This window comes from Solanum stenotomum, chromosome 2 (assembly GCF_019186545.1).
Source record: "Solanum stenotomum isolate F172 chromosome 2, ASM1918654v1, whole genome shotgun sequence".
NCBI lineage: Eukaryota > Viridiplantae > Streptophyta > Magnoliopsida > Solanales > Solanaceae > Solanum > Solanum stenotomum.
In genome coordinates this window covers 67,583,034-67,607,734 of record NC_064283.1, presented here as the reverse complement: position 1 = coordinate 67,607,734, position 24,701 = coordinate 67,583,034, and the positions used below count along the sequence as shown (strand labels likewise).

The window sequence follows — 24,701 nt, the reverse complement described above, 5'->3', positions numbered from 1 at the left end:
AGCAACTGTTAAGGAGATGCACACGTGTTTCTACCACAGGATCCACCCCACCCCCCAAGAGAAGAAAGGTTGCACATCCAACAAAGAATAATGTGCCAAAGACAACACCAAACGTGCAAAATAATCAGCCATTTCAAACTCCGATTTCACAACCCCTAAAGTTTGATAATGTATCTGGTGTTCATCTTAATACAGTTCCCCGAAGAACATCATCGGACAATGCAAGACTCGAGGATCTGGAGGGTCACATTAAGTCTTATGTAAGTAAACATAACTATGTCATTTAAACATTTTCATTGTTATTTATAATCTCACTTACTATGCTTAATTTGAATTCAGGTTGACCAAAAAATTGGAGCTCTTGAGGCGTTAATTATAAAAAATCATTCTGAGTTGATGAAAGCAGTGGCCGCGAAAGATAACAAAAGTGATAAGGTAGTATTTTTATTTTTTAGATTATCTTTTTAGTTTTGTGTTATACTCAATTTTTGCATCATGAAGGACATTGGTGGCATTTCTATGCCACATATAGTGGATGATGCAGTCGTCAAAGGTAATGTTGATTTAGAATCTGCTTCTGATCAATTACTCCAACAACCCATTTCACCTATGCACATGGATTTTGCAACTGTTGATCACAATGGTAATGCATCTGCTGTGGATGTTGAACAACGACTTGTTAATGAAGAAAATATTGCAAAGGTATACATATGATACTTAAATTTACATATACTTTATAATTCCTTCCTTATATTTTGTTTTACAAACATAGATTAAAGAGCCATTCAATAAGGATTTTGCAACTGTTCATCATGATGTTGATGAAAATGAAGTGGAGGTTGAACAACAACATGTTAACGAAGAAAATGTTGCAAAGGTATGCATATGATACTTGAATTTAATTATACAACTTAATGACTTTCAATCATTAGTTAATTTCATTAAAATTAAATTATTAACAATGTATAATTTACAAATGACTGATACTTTATTAATATTAATTCATATAATGAAATAATCATTGTTTTTTTTGTGTATCATTGGTGGTACAGTAAACACTTAAATCTCGGTTGATACTATAATTTTTTTTTGAATCACTAGTAGCTGATACTTTGTAATTGCATCTTAATATATCTGTTTACAAACACAGATTGATGAGACGTCCATTAAGGATCAGACTATGGAAGATTCAACAAATGTTATACCCACAATACACCATAGTGATTTTCCGATAGAAGAGTTTGTTCATAATAAGGAAGTGGTAAGTTAAGAGCTTTTGAATTGTTATAATTAATCATTTTTGAAATTAAATCGCAATGTTGTGTAATATTCTGTTTATTAGGAGGATGCAGTACATAAGGTCACACAATTGCACACAAAAGTATTGAGCTGTGATAAAGTTGTTGCTGATTCAATTAAACAAGACTCCAAAAGACATGCTTCAAATCCAGTAATTGTTGATACATCTGTCTGATTCTAACTTGTTTAATGCAAATGTCAACAGTTGCGTATAAAGTGTACTATTTTCTTATAATTTACTGATATCATGTAGGATTCTTCCAAAGCGGCATCTATTCCATCTGGCACTGAAATAGTCATAGATACAATTGTCTACAAACTTCCAAACGAGCCAATTAATGTCGCACCATTGAGTGTAATCATTCCTCCACAGCTAACCAACAGTGAAGATTTTCTATCTGATAGTCAGCTACCCACCCAACTTCCAATCAAGGAATCTGCACACAATTTTGATACAAAGACTCCAGCTCCACGTAACAGAATCCCATCAAAGATTTTGCAGTCTCCTTATGTGAATACTTTTGGATCCAGCGATAAGGGCAAGGGGAAAATAGACGATCACATTCGCCCGTATACTCCATTTGAAGGATGTGGCATTACCTACCAAGTTTCTTCACTTTTAATGCAAGAATACTCCCAGTGGATACAGAAGGGACTCCTCAAAACACATGCAAACAAGTAAGTATTTTTATTAATGTATCTTGTTCGCAAAGCATATTCGAATAAGTAACTTTTCGTTTTATATTATTTCTATACTATTATTTTGTATTAGCTTATTCTTATGTTGCTATAATCATTCTCATAGGAAACCTTCGGATGATAAATATAGAGGCAAAAATGCTCTATTTGGCTTTGATTATATGGATTTTGTTGTCCCATTTCCTTTGGACAAGAACTGGTTTTATACTATGTCATAGCCAAAAAAATGTTGGACTGATCAGGTACAATATACAATACAATTATGTATCATATACTTTTTATCATATATTGTTGTTTTATGTATTGTGTTATTTTTTTCTTTAATTTTGCAGCACATAGATGTAATTTTTTACTATCTACGCAAGAAGTCAAAACTAAGAAGCATGGATCAATACAGATACACTACATGCAACTGCTTGTTCAATACCTATATAAAAAATGCATACAAAAGGTACTATTGCAGTCCTGCAGATGATACTCTCAGTACACAGCAACACATTGCCCGAGCTGATGTTGTATCTGTATATGAAAGGTCCATCAAAGAAGTCATCAATGGTTTTTCTGTCCCTGCTGCTTTACCATGGCATCTAGTAGATGAGGTATATATTCCGATCAACTGTGATGAAGAATTTCATTGGGTGTTGGCTGTGGTTGTTTTAAGGAGCCGGTTAATCCGAGTTTATGACTCAGATTTAGGAACAAGGAACAAAAGTCAATCTGATGAGATAAAACAGTTGTCTATCATCCTGCCTAACTACCTTCATGATAGTGGATTCTTTGATAAAACCGACAGAATTGATTGGGCTACATTGGATGCATACAAAGACAACAAAACTGGTGAATTGATGGGTCCACAACATCCGTTTGAAGTGGAATTTGCTCGAGGCATTATGCAACAAAAAAGCGATAGCCTGTAAGTATTTAATCCACCCAGCTTTATTTACACATTTCCTTCAATTTATAATGTATCTTATTTATGTTTTCAGCGACTGCGGAACATATGTAGCTGCTTTTGCTGAATTTCTAAGCGATGAAATCAAGGTCCCATCGATTCCTTTTCAAAGTGAATATCTTCGCTCAAGATATGCAACACTATTATGGAAATATGGTACCGACAAGGCCAATGCTGGATACGTTAGCCAGAATGATGATCCTATAAGGCTAAAGGCTGCTTCCATAATATTGCCAGATGATGAGTTGTTTAATGTAGATTAGTTGTTTATTGACTGACTTACCGTAAAGATGTGAAGTTTTACTGTTTTGAAGATACATTAAGTGTTTTGTAGTATTCCTCTCCAGGTCTACATTATATTTCTAAGTAATTAATTATTATATTTTTGAAGAGCAGTTATTTTCACAATTTTTATGACGCTTCTAAATTAATTTTCACTGCATTTTAATACCGTACATTAATTTTTCTATATTATAAGTATTATACATGTCAATGCAGATTTTACAACAGTGAATCCGATACAAAATTTTATCAATCATATTAAGTATATGATACAAAAAATAAAGTATCTTAAAATGACATAATTTTTGTTCACACAACACTGTACAATTTATATTTTATAAGATTATAAGATGATACTAAATTTTTTTTAATTACATAAATATTAGGTATATGATACATAAGTGCCTAAAACATTTCAAATTGATACAGTTTTATCATTTCATGACAAAGTTTCAAAGATATAAAGTATCATATACTTATTTTATACTAAAATCAATCTAAATTTTTAAATATCTTATACTTAATTTCCAGAAAACTATTTTTGTGCATGAAAACTCAAATTTCGCCCATAAATATCGAAATTGTATGTATATGATATATAATATTGGTAAAACAAACAAATTCTGATATTCTATTATTAGTAGATGCAAAATTTAGAAAATAATATTATGTATATGATATATAATTGATTCATATGATACCTTTTTTTAATGTTGTCTCTATTAACTTTGGCACACATCACAGCTATTTGGCACTATTAATCGATGTAAAAATTATAAAAAGCACATAGTATACCAATCTAATTTTTATAATAAATTGACAATCAATTAATGTTGCCAAAAACATAACATTATTCATTTATTGAATCATAAAATAGTAACCATTACGAATCTTTTGGGAAGAAAGTACATGTTCTTCTATTGTGACCTTCCTGTCCACATTGTCCACAACAGTTCGTGTTTGTGGTAATCTTTTCATCTGGATTTTTCTTCCTCTTTTTTCTTGGCCTTCCAGGCATTTTTTTGTATCTTGGTGGCAAGACTACTTCTTCCAAAACAGATTCTGGAGCTATCCAATCACTTTTGTCTGGCATTGGTTCTATTGGAAGTGCATAAGTGTTTGTTAATGCATCATGTTTATAGTAATCAGAGCAGTAGGGATGTACATCTTTAATATTCTTCTTCTTCAAAACAGTCATTGCGTGCGCACAAGGTATCTCGTCATGTTGAAATCTACCACATGAACAAGTTTTTCTTTCAAGACATACAATGTATCTTATCGCACCTTCATACACTGCAAAGATATATTCAGAAGATGCAACTACCTGCAAATGTTTAAAAATTACAGATACATCAAACGAATTTGTAATTGGTATACTTAACAATATAACGAGAAGAAAAGCTAGAATCATAAAAATTGATAATACAAATATGTACCTTCATTTTCACACATTTCGACGCGTTTATAATCAATATTTCTTCAAATCTTCTCCCTAATGTTTCCTTTGTATAAGATGCTATTTCTCGATTTTTGCAATTCCAAGTACCAAATAGAATTCTAACTTCTTCCAGAAAGTCTATAATAGGTAATTGTCGTGCATCAACAAGGCAACCATTTATACATTCCGCTATGTTCGAAGTCATCATCCTCCCCCTGTTCACAGTTGCATGAGATCTAGCCCACCTTTCATACCCAGCATCTTGAAGATACTTCTTAACTCTTCCATCTATTTTTTCCACTTTAGCCATTAATTTTTCAAAATCATCTTTCCGATAAGCCTTTGCCATCGAATAGAAAATATCACTTAGTATGGTTCTGCTTCTCTTGTAGTATGTACACACATTTTTCCAGAGGTGCCATATGCATGCGAAATGAGGAATATTTGGATAAACAATACTTACACTCTTCAATATGCTTTCATTTCGATCTGATACAACACACATTTGTTCTCTATCACCAAATACATTTTTAAAGTGTTGGAAGAACCATGTCCATGAACAATCATTTTCCGTGTCTACAATTCCATAAGCTAACGGCAAGATACAACCTTCAGATTTAAACACATACCATTACGATTCTTTATATATGATTGTTCCATTATGTTATATTACTATCTTGAAAAATCAAATTAATAAACAACATGTCATACCTGCCCCATCGAGTGTACTTGCCGATACAAATGTCCCTCGATAAGATCCGCTAAGATGTGAAGCATCAACAACAACAACAGGCCTACAGAACTCAAACCCTCTCATCATTGGCCTTAATGATATGAAGAGATACATAAACTCATTTTTTTCCGACTTGTGCATACGTATATATGAATTTGGATACACAATGTTCAGCATATATATGTATTTTGGCATCTGTTTGTATCCGTCTGCAGGTTTACCCCTAATCATCTCCAATGCACGTTCTTTTGCACGCCATGCTTGTTGGTAAGAAATTTCAACTCCATATAGTGCCCTAACATCCTCAATTATATCGTTTGGAGAATGCTTTCTTTTATGATTCACTAACTTTGGAGCTGTCACACCACTAAGAAACCCAACAGTAGCTTGAACGTTACTTAATACCCTATCCCTCAATGGACATGTATGTTCACTATTGAAGTATCTCACTTTGAATATGTCCGTATTTTTCCTAACGGACGCCTTCAATTCCCAACAACAAGCATCTGAATGACATACTAATACGTAGCTGCAATAAAATAACAGTACACCAAACATTATTACAAAGACTTTTAGTTAAATTGTAATCTGCACACAGTTCAATGACGACTCATATTATATATTTGATATACAAATCAGATAGCACATTCAAAATTTAATTAAACTGTCAAGCAGAAACCCTTATGATACCTAACAACTACAATTGCACCATACACACGTTATTTGTGTATCATGATCAACACGATATCAAAAAAATCATCAATTTTATAAGATTGAAGTATCACATACCTTTTGCTATCAGATCTCTTAACTCTAAAATTGAAGCTATGCTTAATTTTATATTTTTCCATAACAGCCATTAGAGTTGCCTTATCCTTGTACAATTGCTTCACTTCCACATTAGAAATATTTGTATCTGATATATAATTTTCCACCTCCATCTCTGGTATGTAATAAGAATCACAAATTTTCGATTCAACAATGCTTAGAGCCTTTGTGTCCATTTTTCCACCTTCAACACACACAATTGCACCTGTTGTTGCATCAAAATTATGTATATCTTCATCACTTCTATCCGATATATCAATGCATAGTGGATACATACCAAATTCTACCTCATGTTTCTTCACTTCTATGTACAATTTCACCCCCATATCATTCCGAATACACAATGGACATGAATTACCTTCTACAACGTATCTGATCTCTATATTTTTTTTTGATTCATCAATGTTCAATTCTGCTGCAATTGCTGATTTGAGATTAACCAACGAAATATTTTCCCCCACCACTATGCCATCAATTTTGTATTGCTCGTACCTAACATCACTTTCCCATATACCTGAATGCCTTAACAAGATGGAAATATTCATTACAGATCTTCACCCAAAAAAAAATGTTGGAATTTCCAGAGCTTTTCGTAAAACAAGAAATAAAAATTTCAAAATTTGAATTTCAAAATTTTAGTTCAGTAGTGTTTTAAGATTGAACGATTTGCAGATGCATTAAACGTATGAGTTAATTGCGGCAGTTAATTTTTAAATCCCTTAATTAACGCATAAATCTGTTAAAATCCCTTTTTTAACGCACTAACCTGATAATTACAGCTTCTTAATTAAAGTATCTGGCCGCATATTAAAGTATCCGTAACACAATAAAAATAAGGGAAATTCGTAATTTATGAAAGAGTAGGGACAGGAAGTAATTTGTTTATTATACTATGTGCTTTATATAATTTTTACAAAAAAAAAATCAATCTGTGACCTGTTAGGCAATTCTGCCGGGCCTAATGGGTCGGGTCCAGATTTTGACCCTCCGAGCTAACGATTCGGGTCAGACAATTTTTTTTAATCACCATTTATTAATTCAAAAGTTTGAGTTAATTATCAATATAGTGTGCTATTATCTATTTAATTTTGTAATAATTATAACTATTTATGACAATAGATTGATTACATTTTATTATATATATATACTTATAATATAACTAAAATCACACACACAATATATATATATATATATATATATATATATATATATATATATGCACGCTATATATTATCTATTATAGTAGAATACTTACAGTATATATATATACCTATAATATATACTAAATGTACAACTTAATATAATAGGATACTTACATGATATTATACACTTACTTCTAATATATACTAAATATACTACTTGATCCTCCCTTTGTCCCTTTTTACTTGTCCAATTTTGACTTTTCACTTGTCCCTTTTTACTTGTCATTTTTGACAAATCAATAAAAGATAATATTGTTTACCTATTATACCCACAATTTATTTAGAGGGTTTTTTTTAAGGTTGAATCTCAATATTGAGTTGCGATTTCTAGTACATCAGTTACCCACAATATATTGTGACAATCTTGGAGCCACATTCCTGAGCAAGAATCTTGTCCTCCATAGTCGTCTGAAGCATGCTGCCGTGAACTTTCACTTTGTTCGCCACCATGTCGGTATCATACGGGTTTGTGTTGTTCATGTTCATGTGAAAAATAAAGATGATTTTTTGGAGGTACAAATAATTCTAGATATTTAGTAGAATTCTCTAGAGTTATGTAGAGTGATATATCTAAGAATTGTGTAGATATTCTAGAGAATTAGATATTTATAGTAAAGTATAGAATAATTTAGATTCTTGTTAGATAGTTAGAAGATAAGGTCATCTAGTTTTTTCTTGTAGATCTTTCTAGAATAATTTCTAGAAGTATCCCTATACTAGTATAAATAGGGGTGGCCATAGTCATTTGTAATCAACCCAAAGAAACCCATGAACAACTCAAATCAAATAGTCTTCTTCTATAACAAAGTTCTTTTTATCCAAAAAACTCCTTCTCCCATCTAGCTCCATCTTCTTTAGTTGAATCTTCTGATTTTAGTTAACGATCTTGGGCTAGCAGAAGGTTTTCCAAATATACTTTTCTTCTGCTATTCTCTACAGTTCATGGTGCCGATCAAACAGCTGACACTCTCACCAAGGCACTGCCTAAACCTGCATTTGAGAATAATCTATTCAAGTTAGGCTTAGTAACCCATTGCCTAACTTGAGGGGGCGTATTGGAACATCACAAGTCAAGTTAGTTATTTAGTCGTATTAAGTTTCAGCAATCCCTATCCCTGTTTATTTAGGACAATGAATTAATATTTTCAGCTGTTATTGTCTAGTTAGGTTTCCACTACAAGAAAACTGCCTATTAAAGACCAACAATTAGAGATGGGCTTAACAACTCGTCTCTAAAAGTGTACTTATAGGGAAGAGATTTTTTTCTAGTCCCTAGTTTCCATTTTTATTTTTTGATCTAGCGAAGGCTCTAAATCCGGTTGCTAAAAAAATTAAAATCCCGTCGTTGAAATCTGCCTAAGAGGTGCAAGCGGAAAAAAATCATATATTAATTACACCCCCCCCCAACACCCCATACACCCACCCTTTTAAAAACCCAAAATGAAACCCTAACTTTTCCATTTGGTAAAGTCCTAATAATCGACTCTTTCAAAGGCTATAGATTCGCATGATATGTATCTGAAGATCCTAGAAGGTTTACAAATTGGATCACAAGAGTCATCTATCTGAACAGGTTTTAAAGATTTTCTTCGTCTTTTTTGTTTTTCAGCTTAAAACATGAAATTGTTGTTATTCTTATTGAAATGTGATAATTGAGAATGACAGTCTTTAGTATTGACTTTTTCTAAATATTGATAGTTTTTTTGTGAGGGCTAAAAGATGGAGTTTGGTGTGAGGATGGCGGCTAGGGTTACATTCAAAAAAGTGTCTTGGAGGCAGAGGATACCAGAATGAAAATATCTCCTGTCAATTTCTTAAATCATGTAAGCAAAGAAATTTTGAAAAAACATAACTCTTCTAATATGTTGTTTCGAATGCAAGGATGAAGACTTGTGTTTTTGTCGTAGTGAATTAGAATCCTCAAGTTACAAAGTAGGAGATTGTCAGTTTTTTTAATCCAGAGTCAAAAAGAGGAAAAGAACATCTTTTCAGTTAATCTCTTTTCTTATTTCTCTAGTCAGTAGCCTTTGGCATAGTTGAATCTTTAGCAAAAAAAAACATGAGTTTGGTGAAATTTGGTCCACTGAGGTGTGGATTTGATGGTAAAGCTGGTTGGTTTTAATTTGGGCCCAAATTGAAAAAGCTTAGTGCTTGAAAGTAAGTATGGTCCTCACTTTGTTTATTTATTTCTAAGTCTGTAGCTACTGGAATTAATTTAGTTACTTCATTTTGATGTTTGATTAAATATAGTGTTCTGTTGTGGTAATAATCTATTTTATTGTAGATGAGTTCAGGATACAGTTTGTAACTGAGGGTATCATCTAAAGATTATAATAAAGTATTTAACTTATTGAAATCGAGTATCATTAATTATACACCTAACTTGTCTGTTTTATTTGCACTTGTTATAACATTTTAATAACTGAACTCTATAATAAATAGATGACAAATCTTGTCATCTTGGTGTTCTTCTGAAGAGACTTATCATTGAAAATGGACCTCTGCAAATGTTCTTACGTTTGAGAAACATAATGATTCCTACCATTGGTATAGTTTTGTTGTTGCTACATGTTTTTTTTAGTTAAATTAGTTCTCACTCTTCATACTTGAAAAAACTTATAATCCTAGTACAATTTTTCAAACAGTTAGCCTAACCCCCTGTGTCCAACTTTATAGGTATTCATTCTATGATGTTGAAATGAATGGTGAACGATGAATCAATAAATTTTCATGATGTCTTTCTTTATATTCAAGTTGTGGAGGCACATCAATATGTACGGTATGTAAAGAGAAACTTCTAATTGTAATCCTTAGAATATATTGGATGCAATCTTACTGAAAAGCTACTTCACATGCTAAAAGAAATCTTAAATAAAAATGTTCTCTTTAATTTTTAGCTTCCTTTAATAACTCCCTTAATATATTCTCTGTTTGCTTAGTTCTATTTTCTTACATTAATCTATTCAAACAAATGCCTCTTAAGGAACATCTTTTATTAGATTTCTTAGGTTATGAATGATATCAGCTATAACATGAGGAAAAAAATAATGGTGTTAGATATCATCGAAATAATATTTTATTTCATCATAACCAAGTATGGAGAATGGTTGGTGGTTTCAGTTTCATCGTTCCAAATTGTGTAATACAATTTCTCGTAGGCTCTTATCTATGGAAACTTCTCAATATCTTGCTTGGAACATTGTTCATTATAAGGATAATAACAACTTTACTCCTTCCTGTGCTTCAGATTCTTAAAGCGGCAAATGGAAATAAATCATTTATCATTAAATTTTTAGGTGAGTTTAGTCACCATCACAAGCCATAAAAATCTTCTTAAGTAACTTGTGTGTTCAGTATGTTCTATCTAATATGTGTTAGTATGAATTGATTATCATGATCTATACTTAATTTGGATACTTGCACTTAAATGGATTAGCAGTTTGTCTATTGTCGGAAATTTATGAATAAACAAAGAAATCAAGTGAAATATGACAACTTTAAGTACTCACATTACATTAAAAACAAAGTAGGTAAAATGCTTTGAACATAAGATGAATTGTTCATACGCTAACCATCTCTACGTGCTCAATTTCCCTCCTGTAAGGACCTCAATTGAAATTTAATTTATAGAGGTTAGCAAGACCATTAATTTTACAGTTACTTACTAGGATGTTTCTTCAGCTCCCGGTAAGTGTAGAGATATGCTTGCATGCTTCTTTGCTAGGTGTCTGCTACACCAGAGAGTATGTGGATTTCACTGTCTGAATATTGTTCTTGTATTATCAATGATGTTATTCTATTTCATTATCTCTCTCTTATGTAGATAAAATAAAAAATATAGTCTTCATATTGTTTAATATCAATAAGCCTATTGCTCATTGTCTTCTCTGCAAAAATATGCAGCAAAACGTGGTCCGAAATACATTGTTAACAATATACATGTGTGTGATTTCTTGTTTGCTTCATATGCTTCGATTTCTTATAAATCTGCTATTTAAACGCTTTATTTTCCTTGTCTAACACTTGTATTTAGGTCCCAATTTTATCTGACATACAGTCTTGCTCTCTATTATATCATGGATACCCCTTTAGAGATTCACCTTTGTTGGAGAGTTTTGTTTAAGGAGATGATGCCTATGGAAACTCGAGGCTCAAGGTCATACGATACATATTTCAGGTTTGGACTAACTTATTATTTTGTAAGTTGCTTAGTAAATTTAGCAGAAGGTTATGGTACATCAACATTCAAGCAGCATGTGCTGGTCCATATGATTACACTTCTCTTTATATTCCTTTTTATCTATTAAAGCATATATTAGGTAGTGAGCTCATGTTTTAGCAAAAGCTGAATGTGTTTTCTGGTTTCTTAGGAGATAATTTTCATAAAGATTTTAAAAATAAAATGCATATTATGTTATCCATGACTTAGTCCTAGTTCTTGAAAATGGTTGGGAACTTTGAAAGAAACAGAACCTATTAAAATAGGTTCTTACATAGCATATGAACTCTTTAACCCAACAAACTTAATACCCTCTATATTCCACTAAAACTACACTTTCAGTTTTTCAAGGTTTAAGTGAGTCTACAACTAGATTCTCAATTGATTAATTTTTTTTCTACAAATGTAGCAATATCTAGAAATAACAGTAATGAATATTACCAACGGTAAATGTTTTAATTTTAAGGGTCTATCATTTGAATGATGTTGAAGTGATCGGGATAATTTAGTCCAAGTGGATGGCAGAGCAACTAGGAACCTAAAATCTAGAGTGCAAACTGTTATTTCTTATTTACACTAGGATATTTTATGTGATTTGGTTGTGCACATAACTTTCTTTTTCTAAACAAATTTTATTTTGTATGTGTTACAGGATTCGGAGACTTTTGTTTACAAGTCAAGATGCAAGATTGAATACTATGAATAATTTGACAAGTTGGTTATTGTTTTGCATGATTTTTTTTGGCAAAACATTTTATTCTATACTTGGAGATATTAGCTCTTTTGGCGCCTGATGAGTTGTGTAGATAGTATTGTTACCATATATTTTTGTAAGTTTTACTTCTTGTGGGATGTTAATCCATATTATTAGTTAATATATTGATAATTTTACTTATATGCATTTGATTATCTATATATAATATTGTGTATAGCATCTTGGAGAATCATGACACGAAAAGGGCGCGTATTATTTAATTTCCACTTTTTTTTCCAGATCCTAAATGAACTTTAGTACCACATTGATTATAATCAATTCTAATTTGACACTACACCTTTAGGGACCAATGTTGCGCTCGCCCTTACAACTATTTTAGGACCAAATTTTAGTTGTAAAAGACCTTTAAGGGCCAGTTAAACTCGTTGTAAAAATTTAAGTTGATTGTTGATCTTTATGTTTAAGGACCAGAAGCGTGGTCCCTAAAAGGCTTTTAAAGACTAGATATTTACCAGTCGCAAAAAGATTTTTAGGACGGGTACCTATAGCTTGTCCCTATTAACCTTTAGCGACGGAGGCTATAGGGACGGGTGGCGACCAGATTTGTCTCGTCGCTATTGACTTTCAGGGACAAGAATTAGACTTTTAGGGACCGTTTTTCTCATCCCTAATAGCCCTTTTTCTTGTAGTGTTCATTACTTCAATCGTTTAGGAGTCTTTCCATTATAATTCTATTTAACAACTTTCTGTCTTACATTAATAAAATATCGTCCTTCAACTTATACTCAATCTTTACAGCTTGCTCCGCACTACATAAAAAATGATCATTAGCGATAATTAATTAATGGAAATAGTTTAATTGCTACTAAATATGTTTTTTAAGAGACAATTAACATTCTTTGTAAAGCCTATAGTGACATTAGATCTAATGACAATAAACAAATACCCATAAATATTTTAACAAGCTTTATTATGTATTATTAATTACTACTAAATATTATTTTTATCTTAGTGCGCCTCGTTTGCAATCCCTAATTCGACTAACAAAATTTTACTAATTCTCACATACACACACCACCACCAAAAATAAACCGAGTATTTGCACATAGTGCAGTGGTTAAATATTCAAAAAAAAAAAAAAAGTGTAAAACAATATTATTTAGTTATTTGTCTTAAAAAAATCAACATGCTTTATTAATGTTTATTAATTACTGTTTGAAATTATTTTTATCATAGTGCACTCCATTTGCCATCCCTAATTGGACTAACAAAATTTTACTAATTCTCACACACCACCACCAAAATAATAAAGAAGAACAAAATGAGTATTTACACATGGTGCACAACGGATTATGGTTAAACATTAAAAAAATTATGTGTAAAACCATATTATTTATTTATTTATCTTAATATAAATTACAAATACTGAATACGATTTTTTTAAAAATACCTTTCTACCCTATTAATTATTAGACTGATCAATATTGGCACACTACATTTAAAGGAGACTGTGGTTTGGTGGAAATGCTGAGAAGTAAGTGATTAATGCTCTTTTCATCATTTCATATTATTTGATTCATGTTGACTTGACACCCTTTTCAAAATTATTAAGGGTAGTATAAAGAAAAGTAATAAAACTATTTTAATTTATTAAAATAGAAAAGTAAAATAAGAAAAAATTATTTATAATATAAAAAATAAGTAAAATAAAACAAAGTAATACATCAAAAAGAAGTAAAACATTTGAAAAACGTGCTTCTTTCTTTTGTATAATTATGAATATGAATTATGGACATAGGCTGCAGTGCATGAATTGTATAATAAATTATTAATAGTGGACAGCTTGTAAAATTAATTTTTACACCTAACTTTCTATTTGCACCGAAAGTAAAATATCCTGATAATATATACATTACTATATAAGAAGAGGGAATAACTATTCACCACAAATCAACATGTGTTCCAATAAGAAGAGGGAATAACCAATATATTTATAAAAAGAAATGACATATAAAATAAAATGGAGAGAGTATTGGTTTTTGAAATGGAAAAGGACAAAACACATATAAAATTAAAAGACATATAAAAAAAAAGTTGGTTTAACTCTCAAACATAAAAAGTAACATATGTTATTAAAAACTTTAATAAAAAGTACAATAATTTACAATAAATAATAACTTCAAATATCTACAAGACAACAAAAAAAAGACTATTTTTTTACTGCTTGTGTCACATCAGCCGGAGGTGTCGTGTTTTAGTCGCTCGCGGGACTATCCTTTCGGAAGTGGGAATGAGCTGACTTTTTACTTGTTCCAACCACTCCTGTGTTTTGTTTGTTTTTTGGCTTTCATCCTTGTCACTCCTTTTTTAGAGGTCTTCACCTGTAATACTCATAATACCAACCTAAATAGTTTGTATTCATTATTTTGAAGCGTGGATTTAATGACAATTCCATTTAATTATTCTGAAAGCATTGTACTGTATTGTCTATAAAAATTTATTAATATAAAGGACAGTAATGTCTTATTCGGCAGCTGTCTGGTGTCCTACAAATACATCCAATTGAAGTTTCATTAGCTTCATATATTTGTAGTAATCAAATCTCACCCAATACTTCCTTGTAAACAATATTCCTTGTGTATGTCCCTGTGTGCCCATCTGGTTCTTCATTTATGACCAATACTTTAGTTGTCGCCATAGATATTCCTCTGGATAGTGCCACGTATAGTTGTCCATGTGAGAAAACATGTTGTAGTAGGTACAAGCCAACATTTAGTATTGTTTGATCTTGTGCTTTATTTATCGTCATTGCAAAACATAGACGTATTGGAAATTATTTTCGAATAAATTTGAAAGGATATCCCTCATTCTCTGGTGATGATAGTTGTATTCTAGGAATAAAGACTTGGTTTGTGGAATATTGGCCCGTTGTTATTTCGGCATGTATGACATTCTTGTCAAAACCTCTACAAATCAATCGTGTCCCATTACATAAACCATTTGAGGGGTCTAAATTTCTCAATAGCATGATCGGTGCATTTTCTTACAAAACTAACCTAATGTATAGGAAAAATAAATTTATCAATTGTTTTGTATTTGTAATCGTGTAGTTGATTACTTTTCTTTTCTTCTATCAAGTAACATAATAAGACAATTGTTAAAGTTGTGATGGATTTGATAATGTACCTATGTGGCGGGAGTCCATTTGGTGTCAAAGTGTTGAGATATTCTTCTTGATAGTAGTTGTTGGTATCATCTTTGGCTGAGTCAAAACTGATATATGTTTTTGTTTCTCCCGGAAATTTCTCAATCATCACTGCATTTAGTTTATCTACAAATTCATTTCTACTTGCTAAGATTGTCCGCTCTGTTATGTACTCTGCAGACCTGTAATTTTGTTCGAGTGCCAGAAATATTTCTCGAACCAATGATTCTTTAGGGTTAATATCCCCGCTTTGTTGGAGAGTCATTTGTTTTGGAAGTGCTATTAAATTATCCTTTATCGTTCTTGCTTCTCCATTTCCAATATGAAGCAAGTAGTCACTGAAACTTTGATCTGTTCTTGCTCGCATATTAGTTGAAAGTTGTACCTTTTCCATTAAAGGCCATAAATACGACCTCACCAAACTTACATCTACCGTCTTTGCTCTTGTAGATTTTGGTACCACAAGCAAAACTTGTCGGAAGTCACCTCCAAATACCATGATTTTACCTCCAAAATGTATGTCCATATCCATTATATCACGGAAGCTTCTATCGACAGTTTCAATGGTGTGTCACTTAGCCATGGGTGCTTCGTCCCATATTATTAATTTAGCTTGTCTAATTAGTTGTGCACCTCCACCTTGTTTTGACATATTGTCATTGTCGTCTCATTTGCTTGTAGGGATATGCCAAATCTTGAGTGTGTTGTACGACCTCCAAGTAATATTGTTGCTGCTACACCACTGGTAGGTGTTGCCAATGCTATCATACCTTTCGTTCTCACCTTAGCTAGTAGTGCCTGATATAGGAAAGTTTTCCCGGTTCCCCAGGTCCATCTACAAAGAATAACCCTGGTGTTTCTGAGTTGACCCTTTCCAGAATTGTGTTGAAAGCTTGTGCTTGTTGTTGATTCAATTGTGATTGTGCATCAACATCTTCGGCTGGAACGTTTACAGACATTTCATCGATTATTTCTCTACTTTCGATTGGGTTAGTTTGATGTGATTGTTGTTTGATTCGAGGGATATCATATTTATCCACACTTTGTCCCATACTTTCCAAGTAATAATTAATGCTTTTCAAGGTACATTGGAGTTGTGCCTCCGTTGTGTTGGAATGGCTCCTATGAAAGTCTTCTGAAAAATCATCATAATATGTGTCCCATAGATTTCTCACATCATAATATGTAACAGTCGTCTTAGCAGAAATAAGTTTTTCAAAATTAAAAATAATAAAATCTTATTTAACATTGACAATGTCTCAAGAAAGATTAAGTGGTTTGACTATATTATCGATAGAAAAAGAACTATTAGAAGAGATTGACTACACAAAATTATTAACAACTTTGCATCTCAAAAAGCTAGAAAAATAGATTTAAAATAAAAATATTTATAATTTTTTAATTTTTTTTAAGGCCTCTATTTGATTTTGGCCTTAGGCCACCAACGGGTTTGTGCCACTCTTGATTATATCTCATCAACAAATAGGGATTATAAGGTACAACCCATTGGTTATTCATCTTCATTCCACTGACCTCACTTGTTCTCCCATCATTTCTTCTTCTGTAAATCAGATATCCATCCTTTCCTGCATGGGCTGAGTGAAACTTACATTGCCCATCTTTCATTCATGGGCTTGTCTTATGTTTTTCCCCACAAGGTCCATGCATCATATGTTTGGTAACTAATGCATACAATTATGAATGTGTTGCATTATCAGGGATTTCTGCACTAATATATCTGTCATACTCATCTGCTGATCTCTCTTCTGGAATTCTACCACAAAAACATGTGCAGCAATTGGATCGAATATTTCTTTTTTGAAAATTTGGTCTTTCAAGTCTTGCAATTTTGCTCTAAACACTTTGTTAACCAAATCAGGCCGGTCTTGAGCGAGTTGTCCTGCACCCAGTTCTTCTTGAATCTCAGTCCATTCCGGGTTACATGTCATGGTTATGAATAGATCTGGTCTTCCAAAATGTTGAACCAAAGCCATAACATTCATATAGCGTCGTCGCATATCTCTAGGGCCTCCAATGAATGATCCTGGAAGTAATACCCTTTGTCTTACCTTGTCTCCTCTGCACTCGCCGGACGTGACACTATCAACAATACCTTGGAGTATCTCCCTTCTATAATTTGATTGCTCAAATCTATAATATTCAAGTCTAGTTGTTTCTATTTTAATGTAGATGTCCACAATAAACTGCTGCAACAATCTCCCGCATAGTAATAATATGGATTTGTCACCCGTTCGGACTTGGAGTTTATAACAGTAATACTCTCTGCAGGAAACACAACCTTTTGTTTCGCGTCATACACCTACAATAATTTAGAAGTACTCGTTATTATTTTGCATAGTATTTACTTAGAGATCTGAAATAGGTTGAAATATGTGGAAGAAGTTATTCACGACAAATAGCTCATATGTTTTTTTTGGTATAAATATTTTCATCAGGCAAGAGTTTGTACTACTGTACTTGAAGAGGTGCATGAGTCTGTAAATTGCTATTCCTGACTATAATGTATGATAAGAGAGGAATGTCGTAATATTTATATATGACATTAAAGTTAAGTAGTGGTTGTGGATCATGAATGAGTCATCCATGAACGTTGATTTGTTGCTTAGAGGATCCATTCAAATATTTCAATCTGTTACTTAAGGCCAACAGTTCTAGATTATATTAGCTTCTCTTATAAGGCAGTTACCTTATCTTGCCCTTTTTATCATCTCATCTTGACGTGTAAAGGCAGGATTTGTAGGCCATTTCTGACTTTATGTGGAACATACCATACATGCATGACAAATGATATAATATTTTTTGAGTAATCTAACTTATTTTCTTCTTGACCAACTTTTTCTTTTGAAAAATCATGAGAGAAATGTCAAGTATTTTTAGAAGGTAATTTAAGAACAAAAAGTGATTGTATTTTTTGTTAGAAAAATTGGGAAAAACATTGAAAAAGAAAGAGTGCTTAGTGTATTGCAAGCTATCTTACGCTGACTTTTCGGGGAAGTCTTTCTCTGTTACAAACAGATGTGTGTTCAATTTAATCCCTTCACATATTACCAACTTACTCAGAAGCCATTCATCTTGTGAGATAACTAGAGGGAGGAGAAGTTTAGGAATGGAAGAGGGACTTACATATGGTCCCAAGGGAAGTACTATGTAGATGTCGGGAGGCTAAAGGTGTCTTGGGGGCTTACATTAAGACAATGGAGGACATGTATAATAGATCCCAGACTCGGGTAAGAAAAGTGGGAGACAAATGGCTTAAAGATGAGTTTCCGAGCTTTTATGGGATATCTTGTCAAATGGAGCCTCTCAACTGGGGGAATGCTTTCTATTCGGCCTTTGATTCGATGATGCCTGTCTCCTTGTGGTAGAATAGTACTCCACCATCCGATCTGTGTCCCAGTCAGTGACAGCGGCTGATTGCTTAATCTTATTGGGGTTTTTTACTTCCTTTCCTGTCCCGTTCTGTAGAGCGGTTTATCCCTGACTATCTTAGGGGAAGATTTCTCTCTTCTCTATAAAGACACTCGGAACGCAGTTTGACCACAATCAATGGGAATAATATAACATGAAGATAGGACACATTAATATTCACAAACAAAGACGATACTGAATGGGCTCCTCTGTTGCACTGTACTGATTGCTTTGAAACCTATTCGGATGGAACGAGATACGATACACTTTGCTTTCTTGTTATGTGAAAGTGCTTGAGTGACTGTCGGGAAAGTTTTTAGCGGGGAGCGGTAGTGCAACAGATGTCCCCAGGGACACAAGGGGAAGTAGCATTTTAGGATTTGAGGTTCAGGAGAGCTTTCCAGGATTGGGAGGTGAATGAGTTTGAAAGGATGTTACTGTTACTGCATCAGCACTGTGAGGCAGTTGACAGGCCCCATCCGACGAGATGAAAGTTGGGAAACGATGGTGTTTTTTCTGTCAAGCCTTCTATTAGAAGCTTTTATTGAGAGTTGAGGAGGGTTTTCCTGTTAAGTCTATTCGGATTCCCAAGGTTCCGAGGAAGGTGTGCTTTTTCACTTTGTTAGCTGCTAGAGGGGTGATCTTGACGTCGAAGAACCTTAGGAAAACAGAAGTTATTTGCATCAGCTGGTATTACTTATGCAAGGAGGCGGGCGAAGACGTAAATCATCTTCTGCTTCATTGTAGCTACGCCATGAGACTGTGGTGGGACATGTTCAGGTGGTTTGTAATGTCATGGGCAATTCCAAGAATTGTGAAAGATTTGTTGTTTTACTGGAAATATGGAAGAAGCAGGAGAAAGTGCAGGGCATAGAATGTTGTTCCTACGGCATGAATCGAGTTTTTGGCTGTTGAGGAGTAGTCTCCGATCCCTTATTTGTTTTTTTTTTTGCACCCATGTAGTTACGGGTTGTATAGAGGATTGGGTGTCTTTTGTATAGAGCCATATCTTTGTGTAGGTCCTTCACTGGTAGGTATACCTCTTGTATATGGCCTTTTTGGCCTTGTTAATAATGAAAATTTTTACCAGATAAAAATAATAAATAAATTATATCAAATCACAAGGTTCTCATGATCTCTAAGAGATTGATTAGATTCTATATAAAGGAGAAAAAAATATTTATTCCCCAATATCTTAATATGTCTTTCGAGAAACAGTGCGATTTGCTAGGAAGTGATCACGATGCGAAGTCCCAAAAGATTAATTAGCCTTCTGACTGCATTACTTTCACAATAAGTCTATACATTTGTGTTAACAGCTCAAAGCCTAAAACACCTAATATCTCCTTTGAGCGAAGGAGCTAACTACAAGTTTGAACAGATCTGTACATTCGTTTTGCATCAACATTTTATATTGATGAATGCAAGTAAGAAGAAAAAAAAAGAAAAAAGAATGGAAAATATGTTGTCTTCTTAGCTGCTTGAAGTACTTGAAATTGCCTGGTGCAGATATCTCAGAGTCTTTTGATGATTAAGGAATCCCATAAACCAGAACTCAAAATCATCCTCTGTAATTATTTCTATATACTTCTGTGATGGCTTTTCCCTATTTTCACTCTCTTTTGCTTTCATTGTCTTACTTATTGGGATCGATACCTGCAATTGTGAACCGGCTTATTAGATTATGCTTTACGTGGATACAAAATTAAGAGTTAGAAGAAAAACGGAGCAGAGTGGTACCTTATAGTAGATTCTAAGCAACTTTCCAGTTGGAGATAAGAACTTTATTAATCTCTCACTGCAGAAAGCAATCTTATCGGTAGAGATGAAGAGAAGGCCTGCTATTGGACCAGCTGTAGTTGATCAATAGCATTGAGAAACATTCAATAGCTCTTCATCATCTTTAACACTAAACTTCTGCTTGAATATTTTCTCCAACCCTCCTACTTGAAGAATTTTTGCTCCGAGGCTCAATTTTCCCTTCACAGTTTCCGTTAGCTTCGGACTAAGGCTCACTGCACAATTAAAGTTGAAACATTAAGGGCTTCACATCAGAACTTTCTTTCATACATGTATTAGTGCTTATTGCACAAAATTTTGTACATCTTGACTCCCTTTATCTGTTGTTCATTAGATTTACACTAGTGTATTGCCATGATTTGACTTGCGAAAACTGATGTCATTATTTGCAAGTTGATGTTTGGCGCCATATTTATAAATATTGAACTTCAGTATTTGAAATAGTCATTAAACTATTCAAGAACTTATTTTAGGAATTTTTCTAGTGAGGTGATGGTTTTCATTCACAATACTGCAACTTTGTCTTTTCTACGTAAACTCATGTCCGCACACAATTTCAACTTCGAAATACTAGTTTTTAACTTAAATAAAATATTGTAAATTTCCGATTGTTCTTTTTAAGTTTTCATCATGAATATAAGTGCTCACCATGCTCGCGGATGCCTTGTGCAAGACAGTCCATCCTTTCTCCAAGTTTGTTCATCTTACTAATTACAGATTTTCCTGCATATTCAAGAATATTTGATTTTAATGATCTCTTCTTCGAGGGTCATTAATACTCTTTATAACTAATACAAGAACAAGTCGATTATTCTTCGAGGGAAAATACTCACTTTGCTTTATTTTAGGCAAGTGTTTTGAAGTTGCAGATGGAAGATGGTCTTGGCAAGCAGATAGAGACAATAGTCTTTTTTGCTGCCGTTCAAATGAGTATACTGCTGAACTCATGGGAACACCCACCTCATTTCTACCGAGTAAGTTCTTCATTGTGACTTCTGATTTGGAAGAGAATTGATATATTATGAAGGTAACTGAGATATTATTATGTTTTGGTTAATGGTTTGATAACATTCCTTGCAGCACTATATATATAGACAGCAGTTTGGGCAAAGTTGATGAATCTTTTAACTACTAACTGTTGCACATGTGGTGTTGTCAACTTTTGAGTTGGAAGATTTGCTTTATGATGTAAGCTGCTTTTACAAAGTTGAGTAAAAGTAAGAGAAGGCTTTTGGTGAATAGTAAAACTATTAGTCTTGTATGACAAAGGTTAACAAGATGATGACACGGATTTATATATGACATTAAAGGTAAGTAGTGGTTGTGGATCATGAATGAGTCATCCATGAACTTTGATTTGTTGCTTACTAAATCAGGCAAAGGAAAAAGAGGATCCATTCAAATATTTCAATCTGTTACATAGGGCCAACAGTTCTAGATTAGATTAGCTTCTCTTATAAGGCAGTTACCTAATCTTACCTTTTTTGTCATCTCATTGTGCTTATAGTGCTAACCAACGGCGAAGGCTGCTGGGTTGACATTGACATTGAGAGTTTCCGATAACGAATGCCATCTTCTTCTGCCTTTCCTCCCAACTCTTTTGTCTTAAGAACACTGGTTTTATGAATGAGTCATTACCCTTCTCCAACCCTGACTGCCCAACCTGAGAGTGGACAGCTAATGCGTTCCACTTATTTAAATGGGTTCAATGGTCGGTCCATGATCCCTGGATGCCGAAGGCATCCTTGGGGTGATCTCATAGTTCCTACACTGTGGAGATGATGGGGTCGGTCTATGGATATTCCTTCCTTTTCTTTTGCTGCATTCGCTCAAAGGGTTGAAGGGAGATAGTGCATCAAGCTTTTCACAAGGGACAACTTGATCTTCTTTACACGGGTACAAGGACCGCAATCACAACTTTCTTCCTTGGCTATCAAATCTTTAGTGTTGCGATTGCTGCACAAGGCCTGCGGTTGCAACACAGGTATCTCAGATACACAACTATAATTTTTTTTCACTTCTCTAGATTCTCTGTGCAAGAATATGTATCTCCCTCATTTCTTCCCGTCGTCAAGGTCAGTCATTTTAACTTGATTGAAGCTACACCTAATATAATAACACATGATCTAACTCTCAAATCTTAGATTTTCGGTTGGATTTCCTATTCAGCCAAAACTTCATTCCCGACTTGAGATTTGAACTATTGAGGCAATTGGAGATATTTGACAGTACCAAACGGTTAAGATGCTCTTTATAACTTATGAGCAGTGTGAATATGCTATGGAGATGATATGAAGGGGATGGATGAAAGAGGCTTAAGCATGTTAAGTTCATGCATGTAGAGTAGTGGAGTATTTTTCTCGTTACTGTTCCAATGTTCAGCCGAATACTGTAGCTGAAGATGGAAATCTCCTTGAGTTTCAATTGGTGCTAAGGGTTAGATGCTAAGTGCTTTTCCAATGGCGTAATTGAATTGATCAACGCCCTCTTATATATTCTGATGAATTACAACAACGTTAACATACCCGGTGTGATCCCACCTGTGGGGTCTGGGGAGGTTGGGGTGTACGCAGACCTTACTCCTATCTTGTGTGAGGTAGAGTGACTGTTTCCAATAAATATTTTGAATTGACAAAGGTATTATATTTTACAGAGAGATTCTCAAGCAGAACTTGGACTAGACTTGGTATTAATTATGCAAATTTTGCCTAAATGTTTCTCCAGGTGAAAAGGAAAATGAAGGGGAGCTCCCTTTGTTTGAACCTAAGCATAATATTTTAAATGTGTCTCTAGAGGAGCATTGCGATCTGCTACTCAAATGTTCACTTAGGAAGTGATTACTATGTCAAGTCCCGGAAGGTGAATTAGCCTTCTGACTGCATTAGTTTACAATATATATATATTAAAAAAAATATTTAATATTTTGAAAGTAATTGATAGTGTTATACTAACGAAATTTGCAAAGAAGAAAATTGAGAAAAATATTTATTTGACTCTCTAATAAAAGACACTATGTAACCATTCATATAGATGATAAAAATAAACTAACCATTATAAAATTTCAAAAACAAATTAATGAATCTATAAAATGAAATTATGTAAACTAGAAGAAAATAATGTTTTTTGTACTTTTGACTTTTCTTTTAATAAAACAAATGGTAAACTACAATTGAATAATCACTGTACTCTTAAAATAAATTAATATAAAAATACTATAACATCAAAATACAAGAAAAATTCTATTCTAATAAATTTTTAAGAAGAATGTTCTAATCGTGCGAAGCACGAGCCCATTTACTAGTAATAGTAAAAGATTGGATCTTTCTTAATTTGCTGTAAAGGTTTTGAAATTTCTTCTTTTGGCTGTTTGGTCAATTACAGTAAGCTAATCTCATGCTGACTTGTTTTATCATCAAGATTTGTGTGCACATGTGGTGTTTTCAACTTTTGAGTTGGCAGATTTGCTGTCTGATCAATAGTAAACCTACTTTTACAAGTTGAGAACAAAGTAAGAGAAAAAGCTAACCATTTTGATGTCATTTTGTCAAGTTTTTGAACCATATAGTAAAATTGACACATCAACTCCAGAAAAAGGACTTAGGCCTTTCGAAAACAATAACTATCCTTTAATTGGTCGTCACAAATTAAATCACAAAATTTGTGTACAGACTATGTTAGTCACACATAATTCAAAAAATGTATAAACTAATACACATAAAAAATTATAAAAATTTTGACCTCATATCTAGTGACACAAATAAACTCCATAAAAGTGTCGTACTTTAAAAAAGGGAATAATAAGTATCATTCAATAAGTTGCCATCAATAGAGTCATAAAATTTGAGTCAGTCACACATATTTTAGAAATTTATGAACTAATACACACAAAACACCAAGATG

General features: G+C 33.2%; 4 protein-coding genes and 2 pseudogenes across 4 annotated transcripts in view; 2 read left to right on the top strand and 4 right to left on the bottom strand.

Annotated features, from left to right (window-relative positions):
* LOC125856756 (putative UPF0481 protein At3g02645) overlaps positions 1-24,701 on the top strand; it is a 44,969-nt gene that overhangs the window by 6,343 nt on the left and 13,925 nt on the right. The window lies entirely within an intron of this gene.
* Positions 52-3,257, top strand: LOC125856776 (uncharacterized; annotated as a pseudogene).
* On the bottom strand, positions 4,116-5,273 carry LOC125856763 (uncharacterized). The gene is made up of 2 exons (XM_049536386.1): positions 4,669-5,273; positions 4,116-4,556 (listed from the first exon to the last, which is right to left on the bottom strand). Exons 1-2 carry the CDS (start codon positions 5,173-5,175, stop codon positions 4,116-4,118), a joined length of 948 nt encoding a protein of 315 aa, XP_049392343.1. The 5' UTR covers positions 5,176-5,273.
* On the bottom strand, positions 5,356-6,776 carry LOC125856230 (uncharacterized). Its single transcript, XM_049535767.1, has 3 exons — positions 6,581-6,776; positions 6,193-6,295; positions 5,356-5,932 (listed from the first exon to the last, which is right to left on the bottom strand). The coding sequence occupies exons 1-3, from the start codon at positions 6,774-6,776 to the stop codon at positions 5,356-5,358; spliced, it is 876 nt and encodes a 291-aa protein (XP_049391724.1).
* On the bottom strand, positions 14,964-16,104 carry LOC125856229 (uncharacterized). The gene is made up of 2 exons (XM_049535766.1): positions 15,554-16,104; positions 14,964-15,075 (listed from the first exon to the last, which is right to left on the bottom strand). The coding sequence occupies exons 1-2, from the start codon at positions 16,102-16,104 to the stop codon at positions 14,964-14,966; spliced, it is 663 nt and encodes a 220-aa protein (XP_049391723.1).
* LOC125856768 (putative GEM-like protein 8) lies at positions 20,258-21,872 on the bottom strand (annotated as a pseudogene).